Below are 26078 nucleotides of genomic sequence, written 5' to 3'. Positions count from 1 at the left end.
TTTTTTAGTTACTCCATGGACTTGAATTGAAGTCTCCTCTGCTCAGTTACAGCCTTGCTCTTCTTCTTTCTCTTTCTGTCTTCTTCTTTCAGCTGTTCCCTCTAGGGGGCACAACACCGAATCATCTGCCGTCATCCTCCTTCACTACATCCATGTGTATGTGAATGTTAGATAAAATGCACCTATGCACACGCAATGGGTGAATGTTGCATAGAGCACTTCAGCTACAGTAGAAAAGAGCAACATAAGAACCAGTCCATTCCATCCATTTACCATACCAGTCCTGCACCAGCCTTGCATATTTCTCTCCCACTCCTGACTTAAGTCCTTTACACACCAGACACATAAAATACATGCATATATTTTTCAACTCACCCATTCTTAATGGAGCTGCTCACACTGGTTATACTGCTGTGTTTGGCAAGAAGTGCACTTGTAGTTCAAAACACTGTATACAATGACATACAAATAGTAAAATAGTACAATTTTACCTCCATACAGCTAGATGTTGCTACAAGTTGGCTCCCTGAAATGATTTCATGGCCTCCTCAGATCTGGTCCCACATCTGCTAACAGCTCAAACTGCCCCACTGACATCCTGAAATATATATTAAAGCAACCATGATACAGCTTCAACTCCTGGGTCAAACTATGAAATTCTCCCTTGTCCTGCCTTCTCGTGAGAGTTTGATTAACGCAGAATCCCTGTTGCTTCCTTTTCTTGTTTAGAAACATCAGATCCAGCTCATCATTGCTTGATTCTGGCATCGTTATTTTCACAGTGCGTTTTTAGAATTTTCTACAAAAACACAACACGTTCAGTGTGCGTATGCATTTCATGACAAGTTTGGATCTGGAAATTCTGATTTTTGTGTCACTTTTCGTAAAAGTTGTGTAATGGCCACCTGCTTTACCGCAGTTCTTCTCTTTCCACCTCTCATGGAAATATGGTCTCTGTTTTTAGTCCCGGTCAGTAATCTTGCTGAAGGCTTTCCAGGGAGCTTTTAGAACAACCTGAACTGATTACAATAGTCCATCTTAGAAGTAATAACTGTATGAATTAGCTTTTCAGCATCATTCTGAGACAGGATATTTCTAATTTTAGTGATATTGTGCAAATGAATGAAGGTAGTCATATAAAAAACATATTTGTTTAATGTGCACACAGAAAGACGAATACTGGTCAGAATGACCCCAAGACTTCTCATACTGTTACTGTACTCTGCTAACACTCTCAATAGTTTTGTTGTATACAAATATATGTATATAAAAATGCAATAATAAATTCTCTCAAGAACCTGCTAAATATTGATGTTTTATATTTTTGATGTTTTATGTTTAACTTTTAATATTTGGACACGTCCAAAGCTTAACAGTAGCTCAAATATCAGCTGTGAGCAATTTGAACTTAATAAAAATTCATGTCATTCATGCTTTTTTAACTTAGTTTCAAAGTTTTAAATGACAGTTATGTAAGGGTTATTTCCAGAGTCATAAACCTTTTCCTTTTGGCGAGTGAAAAATTACATAAGTACGAATGTACATCTAAGTGCTTCTCCCATTTCCTGTTCCAGGATGGCCATCCAGGTGGACAAGTTTGACTTTGAGAGTCTGCCACAGCCGGACCAAGAAAGTGTTCGCTTCAGTAACCCCAAACAGCTGGAGGAGGAGCGACAGCACGCCCAAGGCTGTCAGATCAACAGCAAGCTGGGCATCTGTTGGAGCATTATATCCTTTCAGTGGTTACATGTACTATAAAAGCATCTTTAGGGGAATTGGCCTAAAGTGAACTACAAAGACCATAGACATAGTTGGTAAATACTTTGAAATACGCTCTACCAGTTGCAGCTAATAATCCCCTACAGTCGTGGCCATAATCACGGTCAAACAGATTTTGTCAGCATTCCTTTAACTGTTGTTGTTTGTTGATATCAGTTAGATCAGTGTTAGAGCACATCTGGACCCTTCATCTGGAGGCCTTCTGGCCAGTAGGCAACATTTTTTGCCCGCATTAGCAGATGGGGACGCTTATGGCAGAGCACTTGCTACTCTGACACTGTGAAGTGATATATTAGTATGTGGGAATATAAATGTGAAATTTGTGAATTGTGAAATGAGACACTTTGCCAGAGCTCCATTAAAGATAGTGACATTGTATTAGCATACCTACTCTGCGAGATTTAATTAAAAAAGTTTCCATTTGTAGTTTTTCAAAATGTGTGAGTATAGCATGTGGATAAAACACAAGCGGGAATGGTTGGCAGTGATCTGATTGTGCCTAACATTGTTTCATGAAACCACCATCCAGAGTGCTTATCCAGCTGTTAAGTGATGATGGCCTGTTTACAGCGTCCTGCCATGCGATTGCGTTTGTCCCTAACCACCGTGAACCCTCAAGTTAACTTCATTGAGCAGAAAAAAGTTGGCGTTCATCAGCTTCACTGTGTTTATATTATGCTAAACACAGCTCTGTAGCTAACACATCATTATATTCCTGCTAGTCAAACTTCAGTAACCCTACAAATGTCACTGCTGTTTAGTTTTCTGTCTTCATTTATGTTGGAAGTGACAGCAGAACTCTGTTTTAATTTTTCAATAATCCCTCAGTCAGAACATGAACTGTCATAGATGGAAACTAGCGAGCTAACTCCCTGCTAACTTCTAAATCTGTTAAAAATCATAAATTCTGTTTTCATGGATGCCTGGATGTTAAAATTAAATGTTACACCTGGTAGAGCAGCCACACTGGTCATTTTATTACAGATGAAAGAATTTAGACAGTTTGTAACCATCAGTGATGCTGCGGTGTTCGTTTGACTTTGGGACATGAAGCGGAGTTTGGACCTGGAAACGGTTGATGACGTCAGACTTAAAGACCAGAGAGGAGTGTGTTAGGAGGGGTTAATGTTTTGGCTCATATGTTTCGTATCTGTTGTTGTTCTCCATGTTGAAGATGTTTTTAATTTAGCAGATATAGACTATCCCCAAGTCAGGGGTTCTATTCTATATTAAAATCTCTATGTGGAAAAATTGAGTTTTAGGGAAAGGTAGAAAACCTTTTTGAGCTGTTTGCCTACAGACAGCTATTTGGACAGCTGCTCATCTTTTGCTACCTTGGTACTTGATTTCCTGATTCTTAGATGTTCTGCTCAAAGAGGATGTTTTTTTGGGAAGACTGTTCCACCAAAAGAAAATTTTAGTCCAGAACTTAGTAGCGAGACTACACATATTAGAAACATGGAAAACTGGGGTGGTGAAAGAAGCATAAAAAAAATAAACTAAAGCTGCTCAGGTAGCTTAACAGTGTTGAGGAGCACACACAACTAAATAAACAAGGAGGAATGGGTGATATGAGCCAGGGCTGGTTAGAAAAGGACAAAACCAAAGACAGTGAAGGAAAATCATATTTTCAAAATACAGCAAGAAACAGTACAATGAAGAAGGCTTAAGAACTTTGCAAAAAAAAGCTGACGCGATTTCACCTTATACTATCTGTATTTTAATTAACCTACATTAGTCCACATAACACTTTCCACATCCAGACTTGAGTGTCTGGTATGTTGTGCTACATTGACACAAGTGAAAACAATAGCTGGAGCCCATGGGATCACTGAAATTACTTCTACTGTCTGCAAAGAACTTAATTTAACTTTGATAAGGTTTCAGAAATTGCAAATCTGTTGCAGTCTACATGCACAGAAATTCCTGTAAACTATTTAAATTCAGAATCCAGCCAGGACTTCAATTCAGTTCAATGCAGTTTTATTAATATAGCACAAAATTATAACAATGGCCACTTTATATTTTAAAGCAAAGCCCCTACAATGTCCTTTGCTTACAGCTAAGACATCTTTAGTTCTTTTCTGCTGCCAGGATAGGGAAGCAGAGCTTTACAGAAGTATATAGTCAGTCAGTCTGGATTTATCTTTAGTGCCTTATATCAGCTCATCACTCAGTAGTTGGCAGTACCATGCACGTATTTAAGAGCTACTGATTGTTAGTGAGCATGGTAACCAATTAATGGGGAATCCAGTCTGGGAGCTGAAAATGCTGTTTTCTATGTGTGTATGTATTTTGTTTTTTCATGAGGGCGTAAACACTTCTATCACCATATGCATTGGTTTATCTCCCAGCACTTTGGCGGCTTGTAGGCAGGAATGAAGAAAGAAAGCGACGTACCAATATATTCCCAACAGCATTCCCTTTACTGCAACAAAAAAAAAAACCTGAAGCAGACTGTTTGAACATATGTTACTATTGTTGTTTCTTTTTTTGTTTTTAAGTGTGAATAGCATGTAGCATGTATGATATATTAGTCAGGATGGTGTCAACAGGAGATTGACCTATAAGAACAAGCCAAAGAAAAGGATTTAGAGGCTTTGCAGTATTGATCTAATTTGAAATGAGCTACACCCCGGGCTCTCAAGTGAGAAATTGTACTAGAAATTAAAAATGTGACATTTTACTCTTTTAACCTTCATTATGAGTGGCTTGTGTTTGAAAATGGCTCATTAGGGTACAGTAGAACTAGTATAGAGTCTGTTACTAATTCAGTGCAAGCGACTCAACTATGCGACAGATGCCACATTATATCATCAAGTCAAACCTTGATCCTATCATTTTCTGCACACTGAAACACATCCTTGTTGATAATGACTCAGCTGCTAAACTTGTCGGAATAGCACAATGTAAATTCTGCTTCAGGGTAGATTTTCCTTTTTACAATATGAAAAATAGAGAACTATAAAATCTGATTACACTGCATGTCACACTTAGACACAATTATTTGGCCTTGAGCAACTAACAGTCACTTTAATTTGTAATTTATGAGCTTCCCTCCAGTATTACTCTAGGTTTGTTGATGGTGTTCGGTACTGATTCATAGAGAGTGATTCTGCCACACGCAGTACAGATGCCATGAAAAGTGGAAGAGATAAAAGCAAATGCTATGTGTGTGTCTTCCCCCTGAGGAGGTCATAGCCAAGTCCATGAGTCATCTCTCAATGCACAGTGTGGAAGTTCTTCTCTCAATAGTGAGCTTAAAAAGCTCTGGATATGTAGTCATTAGTTATGATTATATCAATAATTACTATCAATTAATATCAATATAAAATCCAAATAAAATGCATGTATAAAAATAAAAAAGTACATACATATAAGGTATGCAAAAAAGTAAGGAGGTTTATAAAAGTCAAAAATTTAATCTGATTGAAACTTCGTTGATTTCCCATTTAAGATCATCTTGAATGTCCGCATGGATTCCAACACTGCTGCTATTTTTTTTTTGATCACTCCCTTAAAGTCTCCCTCTGACATTTGCACTGTGCACTTTGATGTTTTGCTGTGGACCCCAACTTTTGTAACATCTGCTTAAAACTGACCTGAAATTGTGTGAAGGATCAAAAATGACTTGCCAACTAAATCTAAGCAGTTTTCAGTTGAAGGGCTCATAGTTTCCAATCAGGAATGCAGAGCAGAAGCATGCTCGTCATTTTATTCGGCATTCACCAGGTCCTGCTCCGTAAACAGAGTGAGAATGTCAATGTGGATTTTTGTCCTGAGTCACCTTAGTTATAACATTCAGTGGAAATCACATGAATTATGTTGTGTCCCAGCATTGTGCTGTATCAGAGGGTAGGAGCAAAGTGCAAGAGGTTTTTTTTTCTTCTTCTGTAAAATGATTTATTAATAGCAGAATAGCTAAAAATGGTCCAGAGGTGCATGGGAAGATGATTTTAAATGGGAAATGATCAGATAAGCCTTAAAAATTGATTATTGACCTGTTCTCTGAACTTTTGATTAAACTAGATGTACACATACAGTTATTTGAAAAAGTACAATTTCACATGTTCTGTATTTTTGGTCGCTACTATATCTTAAATTCTTGAAATATTTGTTAACTCAACATAGTTTAAAGTTCAGAACTTGGTTAAAAAGAATGCCAATATTCACGTTGACTTGAAATATACACCTTGTACCAGAGCAATCTAGGACTAGTTTTAAATTGTGATAAATCACCTTCACTGCACAGCTGAACTGCTTAGGCAGGCTGTTTGTATAATTCATCAGTCAAACCTCAGCTCTGAAGGTCTCCCTGACTGTCTGGGCTTATCCAATAAGAAGCTACTTAAAAGCAGAACAATACAGATTCACAAATTAACAGCTTAAAAGTCACTCTTTCAGCTCAAAGTAGGATGAACCAATTTTCCAAGCAACACTCTGGATTCCTTTTTATTTCAACTGCATAATAGAAATGTGAAATTGTTTAGAACTATCCAAATTAATCTGGGTAATAAATAGAAAAGTACCAAACCGTGAATGGCTGTTGACAATAAGTATAGACAGCTGACATGCATATTAATCATTTGCACAAGCGCCAGTTTTCTCTGAAATGGCCTGTTGAATGTGATGTTTAGTGCCCACAGATATACTGAATATAAAATAGCAAAGGTGAATTTGGAAGCCACTCCGGATACGAGTTCTGAAATACGCTGCTCAGAAGAATTCAAGGAACACAGATCTCTACGGCGGGGGAAAAAATTTCTAAATATCTATGCTGATATGGACTGGGTAATGTTTTAGGAATGAAAGGATGCCACAGCGTTAATGGAAATGAAAATTATCAATCTCCAGAGGGCTTGATTCAGAGATACCCTGAGTGCTCCGAATGAGATGACAGAAGGTGTCCCTGGGGATATCCTCCCAGATATAGACCAGGGCATCACTGAGCTCCTGGATAGTCTGAGACACAACCTGACAGCATTGGATGGACCAAAGAAAATGCCCGAGATGGCATGGTATTAATTCCTTCATCCACCTTGAAGTGCCTGCAGATTCTTGCACATGAGGCCAGCATTGATGATCACCAGGACCAACCCAGGACCCACTGCACTAGCATACGGTCTGACAGTTGGTTCAAGGATTTCATGGCAGTCGGGCTGCTGTTGCCTGTGGTGGTCTCTGTATCCCTCCATGGATATGCTTCCCCAGACCACCACTGACCTACCACCAAAGCAGTCTTGCTGTACAATGTTACAGGCTGTATAACGTTCTCCACAGCTTCTCCAGACCCTTTCAAATCCATCACATGTGCTCAGGGTGAAGCTGCTCTTAGCTGTGAAAAGCACAGCACAAATGCCAATCAGACTCCACAGTGCCGGGCAGTGAGTTTGGTCTGAGACATTCACACCAGTGGTCTCCTGGAAGTCATTTTGTAGGGTTCTGGCAGTTCCTTTTGGCACAAAGGAGCAGATACCGGTCGTCCCAATAGGTTAAGGACCTTCCACCATCCTCTCCAGTTCTCCTTGACTAACTGCCTGTCTCCTTGATCTCCTTTAGTCTCTTCAAACTGTGCTGGGAGACACAGCAAACCTTCTGGTAATGGCACATATTGGTGTTCCATCCCTGAGGAGTTGGACTGTGCACCTGTGCAACCTCTATAATGTCCAAGTATCACCTCATGCAACCAGTAGTGACACTGACCGTAGTCAAATAGAAAAGTTAGTGAACAAACAGTCAGAAAAGATGTCGGGGGCTTCCAACTCTAAAATCATTCCTCTTTGGGGATCATCTCATTGTTGCCCCCCAGTGCACCTGTTTTTAATTTCATTAACACCAAAGAAGCTGAAACTGATTAACAACCCCCTCTGCGACTCAACTGACCAGATCAATATAATATAAGTTAACTTAATACCGGCTTATTTCACAGTTGGTTGTATGACTAGAATAGAATTGAATTCAACTTTATTGTCATTGCACATGTCGCAAGTACAAGGCAATGAAATGCAGTTTGCATCCATCCAGAAAGTGCTTTAGCAATAATATAGATATATTACAAAAATGGGTGTATTATAGGTATGAGGGTGCAAAATATGGGTCTATTATGGGTATGTTACAATGTACACGGTATGAAGGTATGTTATGAATATGCTATAACTATAAGTATGTACAGGCTGTAGTGAGTGTACAAGCTATGTACAGGCTATGAACAGGATATAAATATGAAAACTTTACGGAAATATGAACTATACAAGTTATAAACAGTTGTAGAACATACTGTCTATGTTCAGTCCATGAGTTTAATGTGGGTCAGATGTCAGGAGACAGAGTTCAGGAGCCTGACAGCTGTAGGGAAGAAGTCCGGAGGCTCCTGTAGCGCCTCCCAGAGGGCAGGAGGGTGAAGAGTCCATGTGCTGGGTGACTGGGGTCTTTGATGATTTTCCCAGCCCTTTTCAGACACCGCTTCCTGTAGATGTCATTTATGGCAGGAAGTGGTGCTCCGAAGATGCGCTGGGCAGTTTTCACGACCCTCTGCAACGCCTTCTGGGCCGAGGCAGAGCAGCTCCCATACCAGACTGTTATACAGTTGGTCAGGATGCTCTCGATGGTGCAGCGGTAGAAGTTCACCAGGATGTCTGAGGACAGGTGGTTCTTCCTCAGAGTCCTCAGGAAGAAGAGGCGCTGGTGGGCCTTCTTGACCAACTTGGAGCAGTTGGTTGTCCAGATGAGATCCTCATGTATGTGGATTCCCACATACACACATATACATATACACTCATTCTGTTCACTTCACCCAGTATCCACTTAATTCAGAACATGTTCTGTATTCAGAACATGACATCTTTCCTGCAAGTTGGATGAGTGTAGTGAAAGTTTACGCTCTCTTTACAATAGAGTGCTGTTACAGAGACTACTCTTTGTGCATTAATCATGCCCATATTATATAATATATCTATTTCAAAGTCAAGCATGGCTCAGGATACTGATCATTATACTACTGTATCATCCCTGTTGTACACCTGAAAACAGACCATATCTGCTAGCAGCTCGTGTTACCCAACAATTCCAGCAAAGCCTTGAAATAGAAATTCTACATGGCTTTGAGTGATCAAAGCTGCAACACTGACACTTTACCGTTATTCTCTGGAATACGGATGATGTGACGTGATTCATCGTGACTCAGACAATTCAACAGAAAGGTAGCCGCACCTTTCCACACAGTATGCTTTGTCCATAGATGCCTTCACTCTCTCTTTCTCTCACCCTCTTCATGCATTCTGCACTTTCTCTCAAAGGTTAATAGACACAGGTTTGGTGCTCTAGGCGCTGCTCGTCTCACCCATTATTCCAAATGTCAGCTGTGTAAATGATCAGCGGCGTCCTTGTCATCACATATTATCTGGGTAATTGCCCTCTGACAACCGTATTTGTTTTGATGCAGTATTCATACATTGATAGCCTTCCCCGTGATCAGTTTAATGCCATCGTTATAAAAACATGCTCCCCGTTCACCTTTGACTTCTAGATGAATGCAAAACATAAACATAACATGATGGATCTGTCTTCAGTGCTGTTACCAGCAAATAATGTCTGTTTTTTTGACAGCTTTGGTAGTTATTTGAGGATGTTTGTGTAATATCAGCCACGTGCATACATCCACACATTTAGTGTATACTACAGAAGCAGCTGTGTTGGCTCTTTAATAATATAGTAGGGAAGTTTAAGCAGTTTTGGTCAATGAGTAAACCGCTGATCTACATAGGTTTGTACTGTAATCCAAATGACTGACAGATCTGGTCAGTTTCTTCGGTATATACGACCTAAACTGAAGTAAGATCATTTTCCTGCATTTGTACTGTGTCAGACTTTCCTCTCTACAGTAGTAAATCTGTTACACACTTCTGGGAACAAAAGGTACACAAAAGGACTACAGTATTGGCCTACAATTACCATTAAGAGCATTTTAAAAGGGGATTCGTCATTGTTGAAAGCCTCAGAGGGTTGTGGGTTTGTGTTAAAACGTCCACTAAATTGCTCATTTCCCCATGATTGACTTTGCAGTTTATATGACGTTAAAGATAACTAGAAGCTGGCAGAAAGAATCTGAATGGGAGAAAAATAAAAATTGATATAAGGAAAAATAAGAAAGGAGGAGAGAAATGAAAGCATGTGGCCTCGTGCTCTGAACTTAAAGTGGTAGTATAGGGAGCAGGCAAATGGCCTGTCAGATTACTACTGTGTACATATTGTATATAGACATAAAAACTGTCACAGAGAGGCACTCAGTGTTGAGATTGGTATTTGGCATAGAGAAAAGATTTCAAACACTGTATTTCTTACATGCACAATGAACTTTTCTATGTGTCTTATGTCCCGTCATGGCTGCCCCGCGATGAACCTGGTTCTGCTAGAGGTTTCTTCCTGTTAGAAAGGAGTTTTTCCTCCCCACTGTCGCCACGCGTTTGCTCATAGGGGAGCCATCTGATTCTGAGGTTTTCGTCCCGTTATTGTAGGATCTGTTGTGAATTTGCACTAGATAAATAAAACTGAATTTAATTGAATTAAAAAAGTACTTTAGACCCCACCAACCTTTCTCGTGTTCATATCTAGGACTCAGTGTTTGTTTTCATTAATGTTTTTCCCCACTTACACGGATCCTTTGGGTCACCTAACATAAATGAATTCATCATTCACAATTTTCATGCAGATGTTTTATCGGTGCTTCAGACCTATTTCAGAAAACCAATTCTTAAAAAAACCCAAGACATCAGTTATAGCTGCAGACAGTACAAATATCCAGCATTCAGTTTCTCTAAAGCATCTCATTGTGTTGGACCCACAATTTTGGAATGTTAGCAACAGGCAAGATATAAACAAATTAAATTCATGGTTCAGCCCAGGTTGGTATTTTCCAAAAGCTGACATGTTATTCGCTACATAAGTCAGCCATCATTGCTAATCAGACTACCAGCTTCACACTTTTTCTAATTAATCCCTTTTTTCTACTGTAATCAATGAAAGTGGCTACAGAGAGACGTGAGAGCAGACACTCTGCAAACACTTCTCATACACATTCAATTGTAAGCACAGGCTAATGTTTGTTTCCACTTTTGTGCAGAAGATATAAAGCTTAATCTAAATGGTTGTGACTTGCTGTAATCTATCAGAATTGTCTTGTGTTTATAGCTTTTTCGCCATTTAATCAGAACTCCAATGATAAAATTAAATTAATGATGTTATAGACTATTATTTTCCTAAGTGTCCATGCACTGGCTGGTACAAAACCCTGCTCCTTTTAATATTCTTTAGACAAATGAATCATTCTTGAAAACTCATGAAACTTTGTGTCAGACACTATTGAAAAATTGCACATTTTATGGGTTATGGACATGGATGGTTTATATGGGTTCTATAGCTTAAAAAGTAGCCCTGGCACTAAATTTCAGCTACACGTCTGAAAGTATTCAGTATACACATGTACCACCACAGGACTTAGTTGGAGCCATTCCCTAAACCTAACAGGAAGCCTGCTATTTTGAATTTATAAAGCAGTTTAATTGCCTCTTCTTTTTTTTTTCAATTTCCAGGTTTATACTTAAACTTTTATATAATTATTTACAGGCACATGATACTCAGTTTGTCTTATCTAAATAGCCTTTAATATTGAGTTAGATTTGCTGCCAAAAGGTAATCAGTCTTATTACACAAGCATTAGCTGATTTTCACATGTGCTCTTTGACATATGGTATACAGCAGGCACTGAGTGGAAACAGGAAGTGATATCTATTTCTTTGTGCGAAATCCTCCACACCGGTGTACAAGCATACACCGACAAACACAGAAGTTCAAGGGCCTGTTCATTCCTTTAATTTAATTACATTAGAGTATCTTTGACTTTTCTCCAGCTTCGTTCCTGCCTCAGAGTAGCTGTCTGTTAGTTATTGTTGTTATATTTAGAGTGTGATGTATTTTTATTTAATACCAGGTATGCAGTTAGTGTTCCATGTGTAAATATAGAGCAGAGACTCCTGTGCTGATTAATTCCTGAAACTCTCCAAAGCTTTTCCATGCTGCTGTCCTTAACCACGCCCACCCATCTCTGCGTCGCTGTGGAGAAGCCAGCGTTGAGGGAGTCCTCAATCAGCTGGTCCTGGAGCACCTGCAGCTTGCTCCTTTGCAGTGGGGTGAGTCTCTTTTGTGTGTGTGCTTGCATTTGTCTTCCTGCGAGATTAATGGTTGTGCTCACACGCCACACCCACAGTTGAATGTTTGTGAACTCGAGCTACTGGAAATGTGCAACATTATGACTAAAGCTCTACGTGGATTTTATTTTACGTCTTTGAGCATGTTTGTCTTCCAGTTACGGTTATTTTGGTGGTTCCATGACCATCTCTCACCTGTCAGTTAGTGCATAAACCTCCAGAACTGGTCTCAAGCCATGTTTTTTATTTGCATTTATAATGGGCCACAAGCTATTTTGGAGAAGTGTAGACAGCAGCTTGGGAAATGTGTGAATCACCGGGGACTCACAGAATTTGTAGGAGCACTTTTCAGTCTCACCATCTGTGATCATCCTCTAAAATCACTTTTGATTTACTGCCGGTGTTTGTTTTCTGAGATTCCTGGCCTCTCTTCGGGCCCTGCCAGCATTTTGATTAGTCAGCTGGGGCTGTCCTCCTTTTGCAAAGAGAAAGCAATCTGCGAAATGAAGCGACACAGCAGATCAAGCATGGAAATGTAAGAATCTGTTGAGACAGAAATGGAGGAATCAGGAGCAAACGCTTGAGTGGATTCACTGTTCGCTGGGTGTTTTGGCATTTGACATGCACTTTCTTCAAATACTTTCCAGAGAAAAGCTGATGTTCTGTTTCATGTGTGCATTCTTATTGCAGACATAACTGTTAATCCCTCATGTCTTCATTTCTGCAGAAGTAGTTATGCAGCTCAGACCTGGGCCTTTGCGAGGATTGCTTGTTGTGAGCCAGATAATTTGCCTCAGCCCATTAGGATGCCTTTATCAGGGTTGCCAAGGCTATCACAGGCTCAATTATGGGTATAGTTCAACGATTTCCCCAATGTCTAAAATCATTAGTCCAGTTGGATGCTTGAAATGTCTTTGCTCTCCAAGCCTCACTCTAGTAAAATAGCTGTAGGTGAATGCATCTTTAATTTCAAACATTCTGATTACACTTGTGTTTAATTCCCACAGCGTCTGTGGAGAGCTGTTTTGTTTGCCTTGCTGTGTTGTCACTATACAAAGGTAACTCGTTCCTGACGTGAGAGATGACCAAAGAGTTTAAATGAAACTCTCAACGCTTAAGTAACGTATTATGTTAATGCTGTTTCAGAATTGTTAATATAGAATCATTCCAGAATTTCAATCTAATAATTTTACTCTCCTTTTTTTCTTTCTCTCTTTTGGTTTGTGTGACACACTCTTATGTTTTCTAAGATTGATGCAGAAGCTGCTGCAGATATAATTTCACTGTCTGTTAGAAATGGCATGCGTAGATTATTACAGCGCTGATGTGAAATGGCTGCATGAGATTTGTGCTGTTTGGAAATCAAATTATTTTCTACTCCTTAATAGTCTTGATGAGTGCATAAAAAATCCACGTTGCATCTCAGCATACGTCTCTGAACCATCAGCATGTAATTTTAGCAAATTTAAAGGGGTGTTAGCTGTCAATAATAAACATCTCAAAGTGCTTAAGTGTGCCAAAGGAGTCATTTACTTCCCAGTGCCACCCCTGGTCTGTTTTATGGCATTTTCCAGTCAAATGGAATAGTGTTTTTCTCCCCTCATTCATATCACACTCTACAGTAAAACAGTTTGTGTCATTCATATCAGATTTTAGGATTTCCACTTGGCCTCGCTCAAGATGGCAGGCTTCATCTTTGCTTTAACCTCCATTTGTGGATGGCATATCAAACTGTGTTCACAGGCAGTGATGAGTGGAAATGTTCCTGAGCCCATGCTGTAAATTCTGAGACAGAATCATTCCTGCTTTCAGTGCAGTGCTGTTTGAAATGTCGTAGAGATCCAGCACAGATTTTTTTTAGGCCTTGGCCTTTGTGCACAGAGATTTCTCCAGACTCCTGGAATCTTTTGATGATTTTGGATGAAGAGAAGATTTAAAGTATTCACTTTTTTATATTCTGGAATGTTTAGACATTGTTTTTTTTTTTTGCAGATTGGTGAACCTCTGTCGATATTTACTTTTGAACTCAGGTTCTTTTTATATCCAGTCATGATTGATCTGTTACCAATTTACTCAAGTATTTGCAAAATGGCTGTCTCCTTTTAAAATTACTTACAATTCTGTCCTTTTTTTGACCCTGACTCAACTGTTTTGAGACGTCTTACTGCTATCAAATTGAAAATGAGCTGATATTAAACCTATGTAAAAAAAAAAAAAAAATTAGAAATAGTAACGTGTCTCAGTTTAGATTCAGTGTGATTTTTGTGTTCTATTGTGGAAAAATAAGGGTTTATGAGATTTGAAAATCATTCTGCCTTTTACATTTTATACAGCATCACAGTTTTGGGAAAATATCTTTTTCCCTTGGCCAAGATCTGCTTAGATAAAAGATGAATAATTACTGCAGGGCGTTGCAGATGGGATGTTGAGCCAGGGCAGAGTGTGTGGCTGGATGCGTGGAGAGCCGGGTGGGTTGCTGGCTGTGCAAGAGTAGCAGAGGAAGTGTAGCCGAACTGAGCAGAGAGTCCAGAGTAAATAAATAAAGAGTGAAATCCGGAGCAGAGCCTTAGGCCTGGGGAGAGCAATGTGAGCGCTGGACGACAGGGAGGCTGCAGGTCTGACGGACTGTCGTTTTACTTTTGCAATACTTAGTTTAATAAAATGTGTTTTTGTCGTAGCAAACTGTGAGTCGGTTTCACAGTGCATGCTTTATCTTAGTGTAACTAGTACCACGTTATCCAAAATTCATTTTTGAACTTCTCCATAATGATGTTCTTCTACAATAATTCATTTTATTTTCTGATGTGTAATGACAAATGTTCAATCATTTGCAAAACTAAACTGTAATCTTAAAACCTTATATTGCACTTATAATTAAAAAAAATGAGATGCTTATTCAATAAAGGACTTGTTTGTTGTTCCTGTTGCTGTTGCAGGACGGGGTCAGATGCCCCCAGTGCTCTCAGGCCTGTGGGTTGTCTGCACGTTCAAACTGGATATGAACTCTATCACCTTACTGTAACCATCTGTTACAGCTGGTGTCCTATTAGTATATCATTAAAACCACTCATCCACAGTTTAGTTAGTATACCTACTCATTTAATGCTGTTGATTGTTCTACTTCTAACAGTGTAGTCCACAGTCTATCATTTTCATTTTCAATCAACAATTCAAACATATCCAACTTCTTTATTCGTGATTCTAGCTGGCTGTTTACACTGCTCATGCATTACCTAACAGCTGCTAGCCTTACTTTCTATTAATAATTTACAAATTTGTATTGATAATTTAATGTTTTCAACTACTTATTCATACTTTTTTTCTTTCCAACTCTTCAGGTCGACTTAATTCTTAAAGTAAATTCTGTTTGTTTGGGTTTTTTTCACATTATTTTAAGGTACTCTGTCCACCCATCCTCCAGGCAGCGCAGGGCTGTAGTACTAAGTCGAGTCTAAAAGCTTAACATGTAATCACATTACATCCGCTCAGCTGGTGTCAGAAATTTGTCATGTGTCACTAACTGTATGTCATCATAGCTGTTTGTAGTGAAACACAATATATTAAAAAATTCAACTGTGTAAATGCTTTTTAGTTACACGTTCTTGGCCTTAAGTTGGAGAAACGGGCATCTCTGCCTGTGCTTAAACAATTGTGTTGCATGAGAAACTTGATCCTCTTCATGATTTGCTTCTATAGAAACCCTATGAATATTTAATCACACAGGTTCAAGAGAACATGGAAAGTACCAGAATCAGTTTTATGGCTTTGTGTTTGTTTATAGTCTCATTACTATTATTGAATGGAGAGCAAACAGAGGCCATTAGTAAATGATTTTACCTCAGGGCAGAATCAGCCCCACAGTCCAATCAGCAGACTTGCAATAAAGTGAGATCATATATGATCAAATTCACTGCGTTATCACAAATATGCAAGTCTTTTTTTTTAAATTAGTAAAACATCGTTTTGTTAGTGCTGAATTTCATTTTGCTGAGGTTCAGAAAAATGGCTCTAATTCACTGAGTGGGCAAGAAATTAAAGCGGATTACTTTTGTGTTTCTGTGGTAAACCTTTGCTGACGACAAAACATCAAGTGAAAAGACATTATGCAGTGAACACTAGATTAGAGAGCTGCACTCGTTTATACTGTTCTGTCTGCCCTAAAATATAGTACGTGGAAAGAGTCGACAACTTTTACATCATCTCCACGAGTTTGATTTCACAGAAGCTATAATTCCTAACCTGCTGCCGTTGGGTTTTTATTTGTTTAAGAGAAGTATGAATATAGTGCTGTGACTTCAGTATACCAGACGTATTTACAATGTAATTTAAGGCCATGTTGTTACAGATGAGGAAAAACCTTTATGACAGATTATATCATAGCTTATCCCTAGAATAGCTGCACTTGGCGCTATATGAGTCTGGATTGATACGTTTCTCTTTGCCTGAGTTTGAGCTCTAATTAAAAAAAAGTCCTCTGACTTTCGCTGCTCTTCATAGTCCTTTAATTTTCAGCTCCAGCAGTCCGCCAGTCTGTTACAGATCCTGAAAAGCAAGTCTAAACTATATATGTTGACCGTGGATTTGGAAGCACTGTTGAAATTGTGAGACGGCTTCACAAACAGTCTAAATGTCAGCAGGGCAGTCTTGGAGATTCTCAGCTATTGTTTTTCACAAGGCTGCTGGCTGACTGGTTTAATTATCTGTGACAAAATTTTATTGCACTCCCAAAACCCATAAGGAGTACTTGTCATCCTTAAAATTGGAGGGAGGACGTTTGACGGGAGGCTGTTAGATCACATTTTTCAGAGGAAAGATTTTACTCAGCACAAATCACACCCCACTTTTTAAAATCTCCTTTCTGATACTGTGTATAATAGACAGGACATAGCTGAGCTGAGAAAGCAGGGAACTGAATCTGGTGCTACCAAAACGGACAAGAAGTTTACGTGAATGTGCCCAGATTTTCAACATAGATGATTTCAGAGAATGATTTTGTCTCATTGCTGACCAAAAGCATATCAAAATTCTTTCATAGTAGTTAGAAAAATACTCTGTGGCATTTTCTTTTATATGAACAAAGTCACATTTGCATATGAAAACAGTATGTGAATTCGTGCTGTGCTGCATTTTAAACATGTAGGATTTTTCCCGAACATAAACGTGTTCAGAGAGGGTCCGGACCACGTGTGACCCTAACCTGGAAAAGCAGAAGAAAATTCATGGATGGATGAATACAAATATTCATATTTACTGAAAGTAGAAGCATTTGAACAGTTTAACACGCCCGTAGTGACTTTAACACGAAACCAACCCCCCACACAGGCCCTTCATAGTTACAGTGCCAGAGCAGGTGCCCTCTTTTGTTCACAGCCGGCCATTCTGTAAAGCCTCATTGATTATAGCATCTCAGCTGTCAGTTTGATTAAAGGTAAAGTGGTGCAACTTGTGATGGGAGTCAGCGTAATGGAGTGTTGTTAAATAAACATTGACCTGGCCAATCAAGACAAAGCTGTGTGAGGGTGTGACACCAGCTGGGTGGATGGTGATACTGTACACAGAGAGGGCAGCAGGTTTATATCAGGCAAGAAGGACCCTGACATGTGTAGGATGGGAGTGACGGTTTAATTGATCTCTAAGCAATCATCTTTGTACTTTGTAAATGAGAGCACATGTTATATACACATGTGTCAAGTCAGTTGCAAAAGCTATTTACTGTTATCCTATTCCTGGATAAAAATCTGACTCCAAAATTTTGAAGCTGAATTAAGTAATTATGGACAGTTGATGATTTTCAGCATTCTGTGTGTTGAGCGTTGTTACCATGCAGTGATGTGGAAAACTCCGAGCCTGAGCGCGGACTTTGTACCCATTCCTCCCCCCACCTCGCTACGCCACCAGGAAACCATTTCAGTGGAATACAAATGCAGCCATGAATGGAAAGACAAATGTTTAGTCTAGCAGAGGGATGGAAAGCGAAGGGTGGAGACCACGCTGTAAAAGGCGAAGAGATAATTTAATAAGACAGCACTTCTGAAACGACTCACACTCCCTTTTTCTCCCCCCAGTACCCTCCGCATTCACAGATAGACATTTGGAGCAGTCACAGGCGGTGGCTTTTCAACACACACAGGGGGGGATGCCTCATGGAATAATGTGGCTTTAAGTGATTGTCAGAAGCTCATCTGCCGTAAGTGCTGCAGGTTTGACAAATGATGCTGCCAAACAGCTCAGACTCACCTTACACTGAAGTCCTGTTGCAGTGACGATGATTAGAGGAGCTGACCTGAGAGAGAGGAAAGAGGCGAATGCATGCATGACTAAAATGAAAGAGAAGTGCTCTGACTCCACCTGTAGCTGCTAATATGTCGCATCTGTGAGCACATCAATTTCAGGCTCCTCTGCGGTTTTCAGCATAGCAGTTATGGGGCCGGTGGGAGATGGCAGAAAGCCGCCTTCAGTCTGTGACAAGTTCCTAGAAATGCAAACACATCTACTGGGTGTTGGGCACATCTCTGTTTTTATTTCAGATATAACTGAACCTCGTGTGCAAACTTGTGCACCATGATTAGGTTTAGATCTAGTTAAACATCTGCCCTTCTTTTATGTTTATGTAATATATAATAATATGTAAATGCTTATAATAAACGTGGCTAAAGTTTCAAAAAGCGAGTTAATCATAAGTCATCTGTATGAACCAGAAGCTAGAATTTCAGACTGCTCTAATTTTTTTCCAGTCTGGCTGTGGATGATGCCATTGACAGCAGATCTCTCTATATGGTTATCTCAGGCACACAGCTCCAGCTGTGACCACAGACAACCACACTACCTGCTTTTTAAACTTTCAGCTCCTGGGGGGCAGTGAATTAGGAGAAAGTTGGCTTGAAGGTAAAGTGAGGAGCGATAAAAGAGCCTGTTTCTGACAATGAATGAACTGAGGGGCTGCACTAAGATGAAGCATCAGAAAAATAAGGATTATTTTGAACTGTCACTCATTGGAAAGCTGTTCTAGTTATGAGCATAACAGATCCCTTTAAATCTTTTAAATGCGTTTGCTTGAAAGGCAAACGTTTTGCTTGTTTGTAACCTAATATGCAAGAAAACAGAAATTTTGTGTAAATGATAAATATTTTAATAATAATACGACTTTACATTATTTAACTGAAGACTTTCCCCAAAGTGGCCCACTATGCAGCATCTATCCATCCTCTTCCACTTATCCAATTCAGGGTCACAGGGGGGCTGGAGCTCCCAGTTACCATAGCTACACAGGGCTAACACACAAAGACAGACAACCATTCAAACTCATATTCACACCTCTAGGCAATTTAGAATCACCAGTTAAGCAATACACAAGCCCAAAACTAAATGTATCAAAATGTTATATTTTTGTATCTCCTTGAATGGATTTTAGATCTACCAGTGTAGGTCAAATAAAGAAAAAAGTGGTAACAGTAAAACGGCACAGACGCGATCATATTTGGTGCACAAAAAGTCCTACGACAGAGTACCTTGAGAAATTGTCTCTTCACATAGGCACAAATTTTGAAATGTGGTGGCACGGTGCTGTGGTGGTTAGCACTGTTACCGCACTGACGAGCTTTCCCCTGGGCTTCCTCCAGCTATTTTGGCATCCTCCCACAATCCACCTGTTAGATTAATGTGTAATTCTAAATAAGCCATTAATGTGAGATAGTTTAAGTGTTTGAGGTGTGGAATAAAGTGCTGAATGAATGTGACATTGCTATATAAAAACAAGCACATTACCTTTGCACCTGCAAGCACAGACACCCACAATATAACTAAATAATCTAAAATAAATCCATCCATCCATTCTCTTCCACTTATACTGATCAGAGTCACTATCTCAGCTTCTATACTGTGAAGGCATGGAATATCAACAGTATGTAAAGGTTAAATGACTCAGTCTTACATGAACATGCCCTGTTCTGCATCTAATACTCATACAGTTATTTGATTAACTGATTCAGGGATACTTCCACCTTTTTCCGCTATCACAGGCTGTTTAGTGTTTACAAGTTAGCAATATGCTTACTTGCTTTACTTACTGCTGTCAAAAATGTATAAGGCATTTGTTGCTCTATATTAAGCTACATCAAATCTTGACTGCATTAGTACTTCCTAGCATGATGTCATGTTTGTCTCTGGTTGTTTTTGTTCTGTTACATTTTACTTAAAATTGCTAGAATCCAAAGTATTGAATGAAGGGCAGCAGCGCTAGACGGCTTCACAAATCATAATCAGCCTGTTGCGTTCTGGCTAACACACACACACACACACACACACACACACACACACACACACTATGTTTTGAGTATGAAGAAAAATACATGGAATAAAAACTTAGTGCTTCGATTTTAATCATGAATGCAATGCAAGTAGTCAGTCTACTTTTAATTCTAATAATTAATTTTAATTGACTCTGCAAATGGTTTATTACAGTCACACAACTGAAAAGACTGGAAAAAGTGTTAAATGTGAAACAGAGGAATTAATCACATACTCACATGGGTGTTCCTCCCTTCAAAGTTTAGTATTTTTTACTTGATGAATAAGTTAATCAGTTAAACTGCCGTACAAATTAGCATCAATGGACAAACAAGCGTTTAATGAATGTACTGTGTTGGTCTTTAGCCTGATGTGTTTTGTGTTTAGAAAATCATTAAAAGTAATAATTACATGAAATAATTGAGAATAAAGACTTGTTGGAAGGAATTTGTATTCGTAGTTGTTTAGAGCTGTTCAGTTGTTGGGTTTTTCTGCAGCAGCAGAAAAGGAAGGCGAGTAAGCGCTGTAGATTTTTTTTTCTTGTTTCCAGCACATATACTGGATGTCAAGTTGTAGCCGGTGTGACGTCAGCCACTTGTTAGTGAACATTACTTACCCTGTGACTCAGGAGGTAGAATATACTGATCCAAAGATTGGTGGTTTGATACCTGGTTCCTCGGTCCATATGTTAAAGTGTCCTTTGGCAGGATACTGAACCCCAGCTGCCCCTGATGCATTCATCAGAGTGTGAGTTCTTAAAGGTACACAGTAAAGCTCCGTTTTAATGTGTCTATGAATGAGTGGGTATGGCTTACTGGAAAATCTACTCGTATGCTTCTATATCTGCTAGGACATAAACACAAACACATACCTTACCAGCCTCCATCTACTGGAGTGCGAGTAGCCTTAAATTTGCAGCAGGTGTGGCCCATTTAGCTGACTGATGGGTGCTGTGAGGAGGACTGGGTTGGCAGAGGCTCATTTATCTGCTTGTTTCTTTTTTAGCTCTGTCAGTCAGGCAGCCTAAAGATCTCCAATTGAAGCCAGAGAGAGATATGGGACCATTCACACTTCTTTTGCAAGTTTTCCAGCTAGTCTGCGTGATTTACCGAGGCAGCCCTGACTCAGATGGACTAAGATGGATGTGTGGATGGAAACAAAGAGAGTCATATGTGCAGTGGAGGGGAAATCACGGGGTAGCATAACAGGAGAGGCTTCAATTGATTGTTCTTCCCGGTTAGCCTGAGCAAGGGGATCTAACAGGAAGAGTCAATTGCTTTTCAGCTCATTATTTAACCCATTATGAACGTGAATAATGATTTCTGCACATTGTGTCATGTAGGATTACCATAACACAACACTGAGTAACAAAGCATTGTTAATACATTTTTACCACATTAGGAGGAGGCATGAAAGGATCATTTGTTCTACTTTGGCTGAAATCACCAGTCTTATCCTATCACCCTGGTAGCTTTAATGTGGAAATGAGAGCAAAGCGTAAACCAGCCCACTCTGCGATTCCCTATCTAGCCTTTCCTTTTTCTCTCCGGCCCTGTATGGATCCACAGTTAGCACATTTAACTGGCTTGGAGCGTCTGTTTATGGGGTATTTATCATGGCTACAGAACAATCCGGGCTGTCAGTGCGTCAGTTTGGGTGAGCTGTGGAAATAAATCAAAACTCCCCCGGCTTGCCACAGATAGCACACTACACACTCGCCCATTCATTTAGACTGCTGGGATGGGAGGAAAGAGTAGGAGAAATAAAAGTTTAGTAAAATTATATAGATGCAGCTAAAGTAAAGGTTTGAATTGAAGTTGTGGAGATCAATTTGGGGAGGTTTCGTCACAGTGTCCAGAAAAAACGTGCTCCATTTGAACTCATTATTTGTGTTGTATAATTGTAACTATCCAGTGTTTCTTCAGCATCGGCTTAGTTCTCACTGTTTTCCAAATGTATTTTCGGCCTAAACCTATTTCTCTTTCCCAGTCTTATATCAAATAAAACCACCTCCCTTATTGATTTCTTTAGAGGAAACAAGAGTATCCCCAACGGCTGTCTTTTCATTCCTCAAAGACAGATTACCTGACATTTCTAAATGCAACCAAGTCCAACCAATGTTCCTACACTTATTTCTGCTAAAAGGAGGAACGTTGTAGCACAGTTGCTTCACCTGCTGTCGTACAAAGACAGGTGTGTTGCCAAGTTACTAAACTTTCCTCCATAAACCTTTAACTGTGGGAAATACTAACAAACATCTGATTGTGTGTCTTCAATGGAGACATACTTTTACTTGGGTCAATACAGAGTTAGTTAACTTTGATTTCGGGCAGTTTCTTTCACAAACTAGGTAGCAACTTATCTTGTAGCCAGTGCTTGACTGCAGACCTTTTTCTGCTCACTTGTGATGCTGAACCAAGGTGCTCAGTGTATCGAAAATAATGTGTAGCTTGAAATAGACACACTGATAAGCCTGGAGAGTTGAAATCATTATCATGAGAATAAGAGGATGGATGGATGGATGGAGAACTACTTTAAAGTTGAAAGTACAATGTGTAAAAGCTCTACACTCGTACCCCTCCAAATTCACGTGCATACTGTAATCCAAGCTACGGTGGCTACTGTAGGGCAAACTAACAGTAGCCTTTCATCGTAATGAGTGTAGGCTGTCAGTCCAGTTTACCTCAGCTGTCAATACGTGTCCTCGTCTATTTCTGTAAAACTGTAAAACTTCGAAAGGAGTCTTCTGTCTGATGACAGCAATACTGAGATGAGCTGTAGAGGATATCCTGGGCTTTTCTATTACTAAGCACTGGTGTTTTTGCTGCTGTTAGTCGGTGTTAGTCAAACTTTCTTTAAAGCGAATCTGTCATCATTGGACTGGGATACTCAGCAAATACACTCTATGTACATTCTCTATTTTTAGAGACTCTTACTCCATTTTCTTTTCTTTTCTTTTTAGGACATTTGAGCCTAACATTAGCTGGCAGAATGAATGCTTGTTTAGCTTGTTTGTTGTTAGGTTTCCAGAGATGGGAGGGTCACACGTCTAATTGTGTATAGTTTCATATATAGTTTGAAAGAGCCACTTGTTATCTTTAAATTGAGAGTAGCTTATAAGGTGTATGTATGTGGCTCATAAAACATGATTAGGTGGAACTGCGCTGCCCATCTTGGCCACCGTATTCAAGAGGAACATGGCAGCTTCCACAAACCGGCACTTGCTCTTATGTATTTGAAATGAATTATTTTAAGTTTATGCAAACACATCAATTTATTCGAAAATTACACTCTAGTCAGTGTGTATTTAAGAGTACAACACTTTTCAATTAAATAACCTTAAAAAAAAGTTTTGATTGCACCTTTAAAGATGGTAAAATTAATTAGATTAATATTAAAAGGTAAATTTATCCAGTTTAAAATCAATAGTAACTATTCAGTTACTGTTTGATTTAAAGGTTGGATCATTTAATTATTATTATAGTTGATATTTTGTTTTCTGTATTATTTTTACTTTAGTTGTGTGTCTGTAAGGAAAAACATTATTCAATGCCCTTATTATTCAAAAAATGAGGGGAGCACTGGGTCATCATAATATGATACAAAGTCATTTACACTTAAGTCTGTCCAGTTAGGAATCATCATTTTCACTTGTTTTGGTGCAAATCAAAGTGACAACAATCAGCAGAGAGAAACTACGGGTAGCTATATAATTTATATCATAAATACCATCTGAAGTATTTTAATCACAGTGGCACCGAGTCATCTCTTCCGTGCGTGAGTCATGTTTGTACATTGAAAACCACCCTCGATAATAAAGACTTTAGTTTGATGGTTGCTCTGAATGTTATGTATAGAGTACAAAGTGTGTTTGTCAGTAAAATTAGAGAGGAATAAACTATGAGATGATTGCATATAATAAGCACTTTATATATAGGGTATTAATTGCATTGACTGAGCTATACTAACAATCTCACAATATGTCTTTTTCTTATTTAAAGGCATTGAATATTAATACTCTGATATAAAATTCTGTCTCGATATATATTGAGAAACTGTTTCGCTGTAATCAGAACAGGAACCATCGAGATCTTTGGCCTGCTTCTTGGTGATGTGACCACCTTGTCGGACTTGGGGTTTGCTGGGTTAGAGCTGGGGCCAGTGCACAAGCATTTTTCTCTTTAAACATAATTCTCGGACATGTGTCGAGCCCGCCGTTCTTTTTGGCGACAGTGGTAGACGACATAGCGTCAGTGAGAGAGAAGTCGCTCTACTGCATCATCTGTCACTATCAATCCTCCTCATTGATGCTCTGATGCCACAGAGATGTAATCAGATCTTTTCTCACATGAATGGAGTACCTTTGCTTTTTTTCCCCTCCTGATTTCAGTCTGTGGATGCCTCGGATCTGTTTGAAAAATTAAATGAATAATGGAAAGTATAGAAATTTGTCTGTTTGTATCATTTGACCTTCATCATGTGAACTATATAAGACTTGGGATGTGGACAGGCATTGTATTTTTCTGCTGCAGCTGTGCATCAAAATAAGTCAAGTTTTTAATGATTGTTTATGATTCACAGGGCAGTGCAGTGGTTAGCACTGTCACTCCTCAGCCATCAGTCAGCTGGTGTCTTTGTGTGTGACGTTTGCATGTTCTCCCTGTGATTGGATGGGATCTCTCTGGGTATCTTAGTCTTCTTCACACAGTTCTAAGACATGTATTTATTATATTTGTTTATTTTAAATTAGCTGGAGGCATGAGCGTGAATAAGTGTTCATTTAATTTGATATCAGTACCTAATTCCTTCTGTGTTTGCTTTGTCTGCCATTGCTGAAAGGATCTCAAGTCTCCCACCGCTGCCAGTTTATACCTTTTCCTCTCACACAGTATGGATTTTCCTTCCATAAGGCTGCTATGAAGCAGTTCATCTATCATGTTTCATTGAGGCTCATCAGATGTTGGTCAAGGATCCACAGGAACAGCAGCGCTGTGGATCCGTGTAACTGAAACTTTTTTAGAATGTAATGGACTGATGCTGCTCACACCACTGACAGGTTTCTGGCCCTGACACGTACCGGCCGTGGCTGTAACTGAACACCTGCTGAGAACCACTGAGCATACTGTTATCCTGTCATTGCCCTCTGACCTGGAATGCAAACTGTATCTTCCAGAGCAAGCAGTGTGTGTGCACAGAGCTTGCAGTTTGCAAAAATGATATGTGCCTGGGTGACAGCATATTATGAGAAGACTTGGAGGGCTGTACAACATCACTGCAGCACCCTACTTTGCTCGGAAAACACAGGTGGTCCATTTTTGTAAACAATTGAAAAGATCGTAGCATCCCATAATCTCTCTTGCCCTTTCTTTTAATTTGCCCTTTAAAACTCTTTTCCTTGGTCTCATACACCCTTTCATACAAATCCAAAACACTTTGACACTGAGTTTAAACGCTAATGTTGCTACCTCTGATAATGGGCGCTACTATGGTTGTTTAATGTTTGCTAAGATAAATGCTTTGTAGCACACGAGATCAATTAAAAAGGTAGTGCAGACTACGTGATTAATCATTCTGAAAGACGGGCAAGAATGTTGCCTTTCCACATAACTGCTGTCATTGGCTGTTGGCCTAATTGTCACTAATTAATAGCTTTCATAGCTGTCAGGAAGGACACATCAAGAAAATTCACAATAGAATGTTAATAAAGTCTAAATGTCCCAGTAGGAAGCAGCTAATTGATACAAACATCTGAACAGCTTAATGTTTGATTCAAATTGAACTGACCCCATTAAAAACGATTAACTAAGGCAG

At 39.3% G+C, this 26078-nt stretch overlaps 1 protein-coding gene across 8 annotated transcripts in view; it reads left to right on the top strand.

Moving 5' to 3' along the window:
• trappc9 (trafficking protein particle complex subunit 9) overlaps positions 1-26078 on the top strand; it is a 248090-nt gene that overhangs the window by 173828 nt on the left and 48184 nt on the right. For 7 of the 8 annotated variants that reach the window (XM_065471289.1, XM_065471291.1, XM_065471290.1 and 4 more), the window contains 2 exons: positions 1575-1728; positions 11873-11963. In XM_065471289.1, the coding sequence (XP_065327361.1) occupies positions 1575-1728; positions 11873-11963 (245 nt within the window). Of the gene's footprint in view, positions 1-92; positions 144-1574; positions 1729-11872; positions 11964-26078 lie in introns of those variants that run through there. The other variant, XM_065471296.1, reaches the window with a different exon arrangement.

The sequence above is a fragment of the Pelmatolapia mariae genome, linkage group LG22, assembly GCF_036321145.2.
Source record: "Pelmatolapia mariae isolate MD_Pm_ZW linkage group LG22, Pm_UMD_F_2, whole genome shotgun sequence".
Taxonomy (NCBI): Eukaryota; Metazoa; Chordata; class Actinopteri; order Cichliformes; family Cichlidae; genus Pelmatolapia; species Pelmatolapia mariae.
The sequence above is the reverse complement of the archived record's forward strand: the minus strand, read 5'-3'. Positions and strand labels throughout refer to the sequence as shown.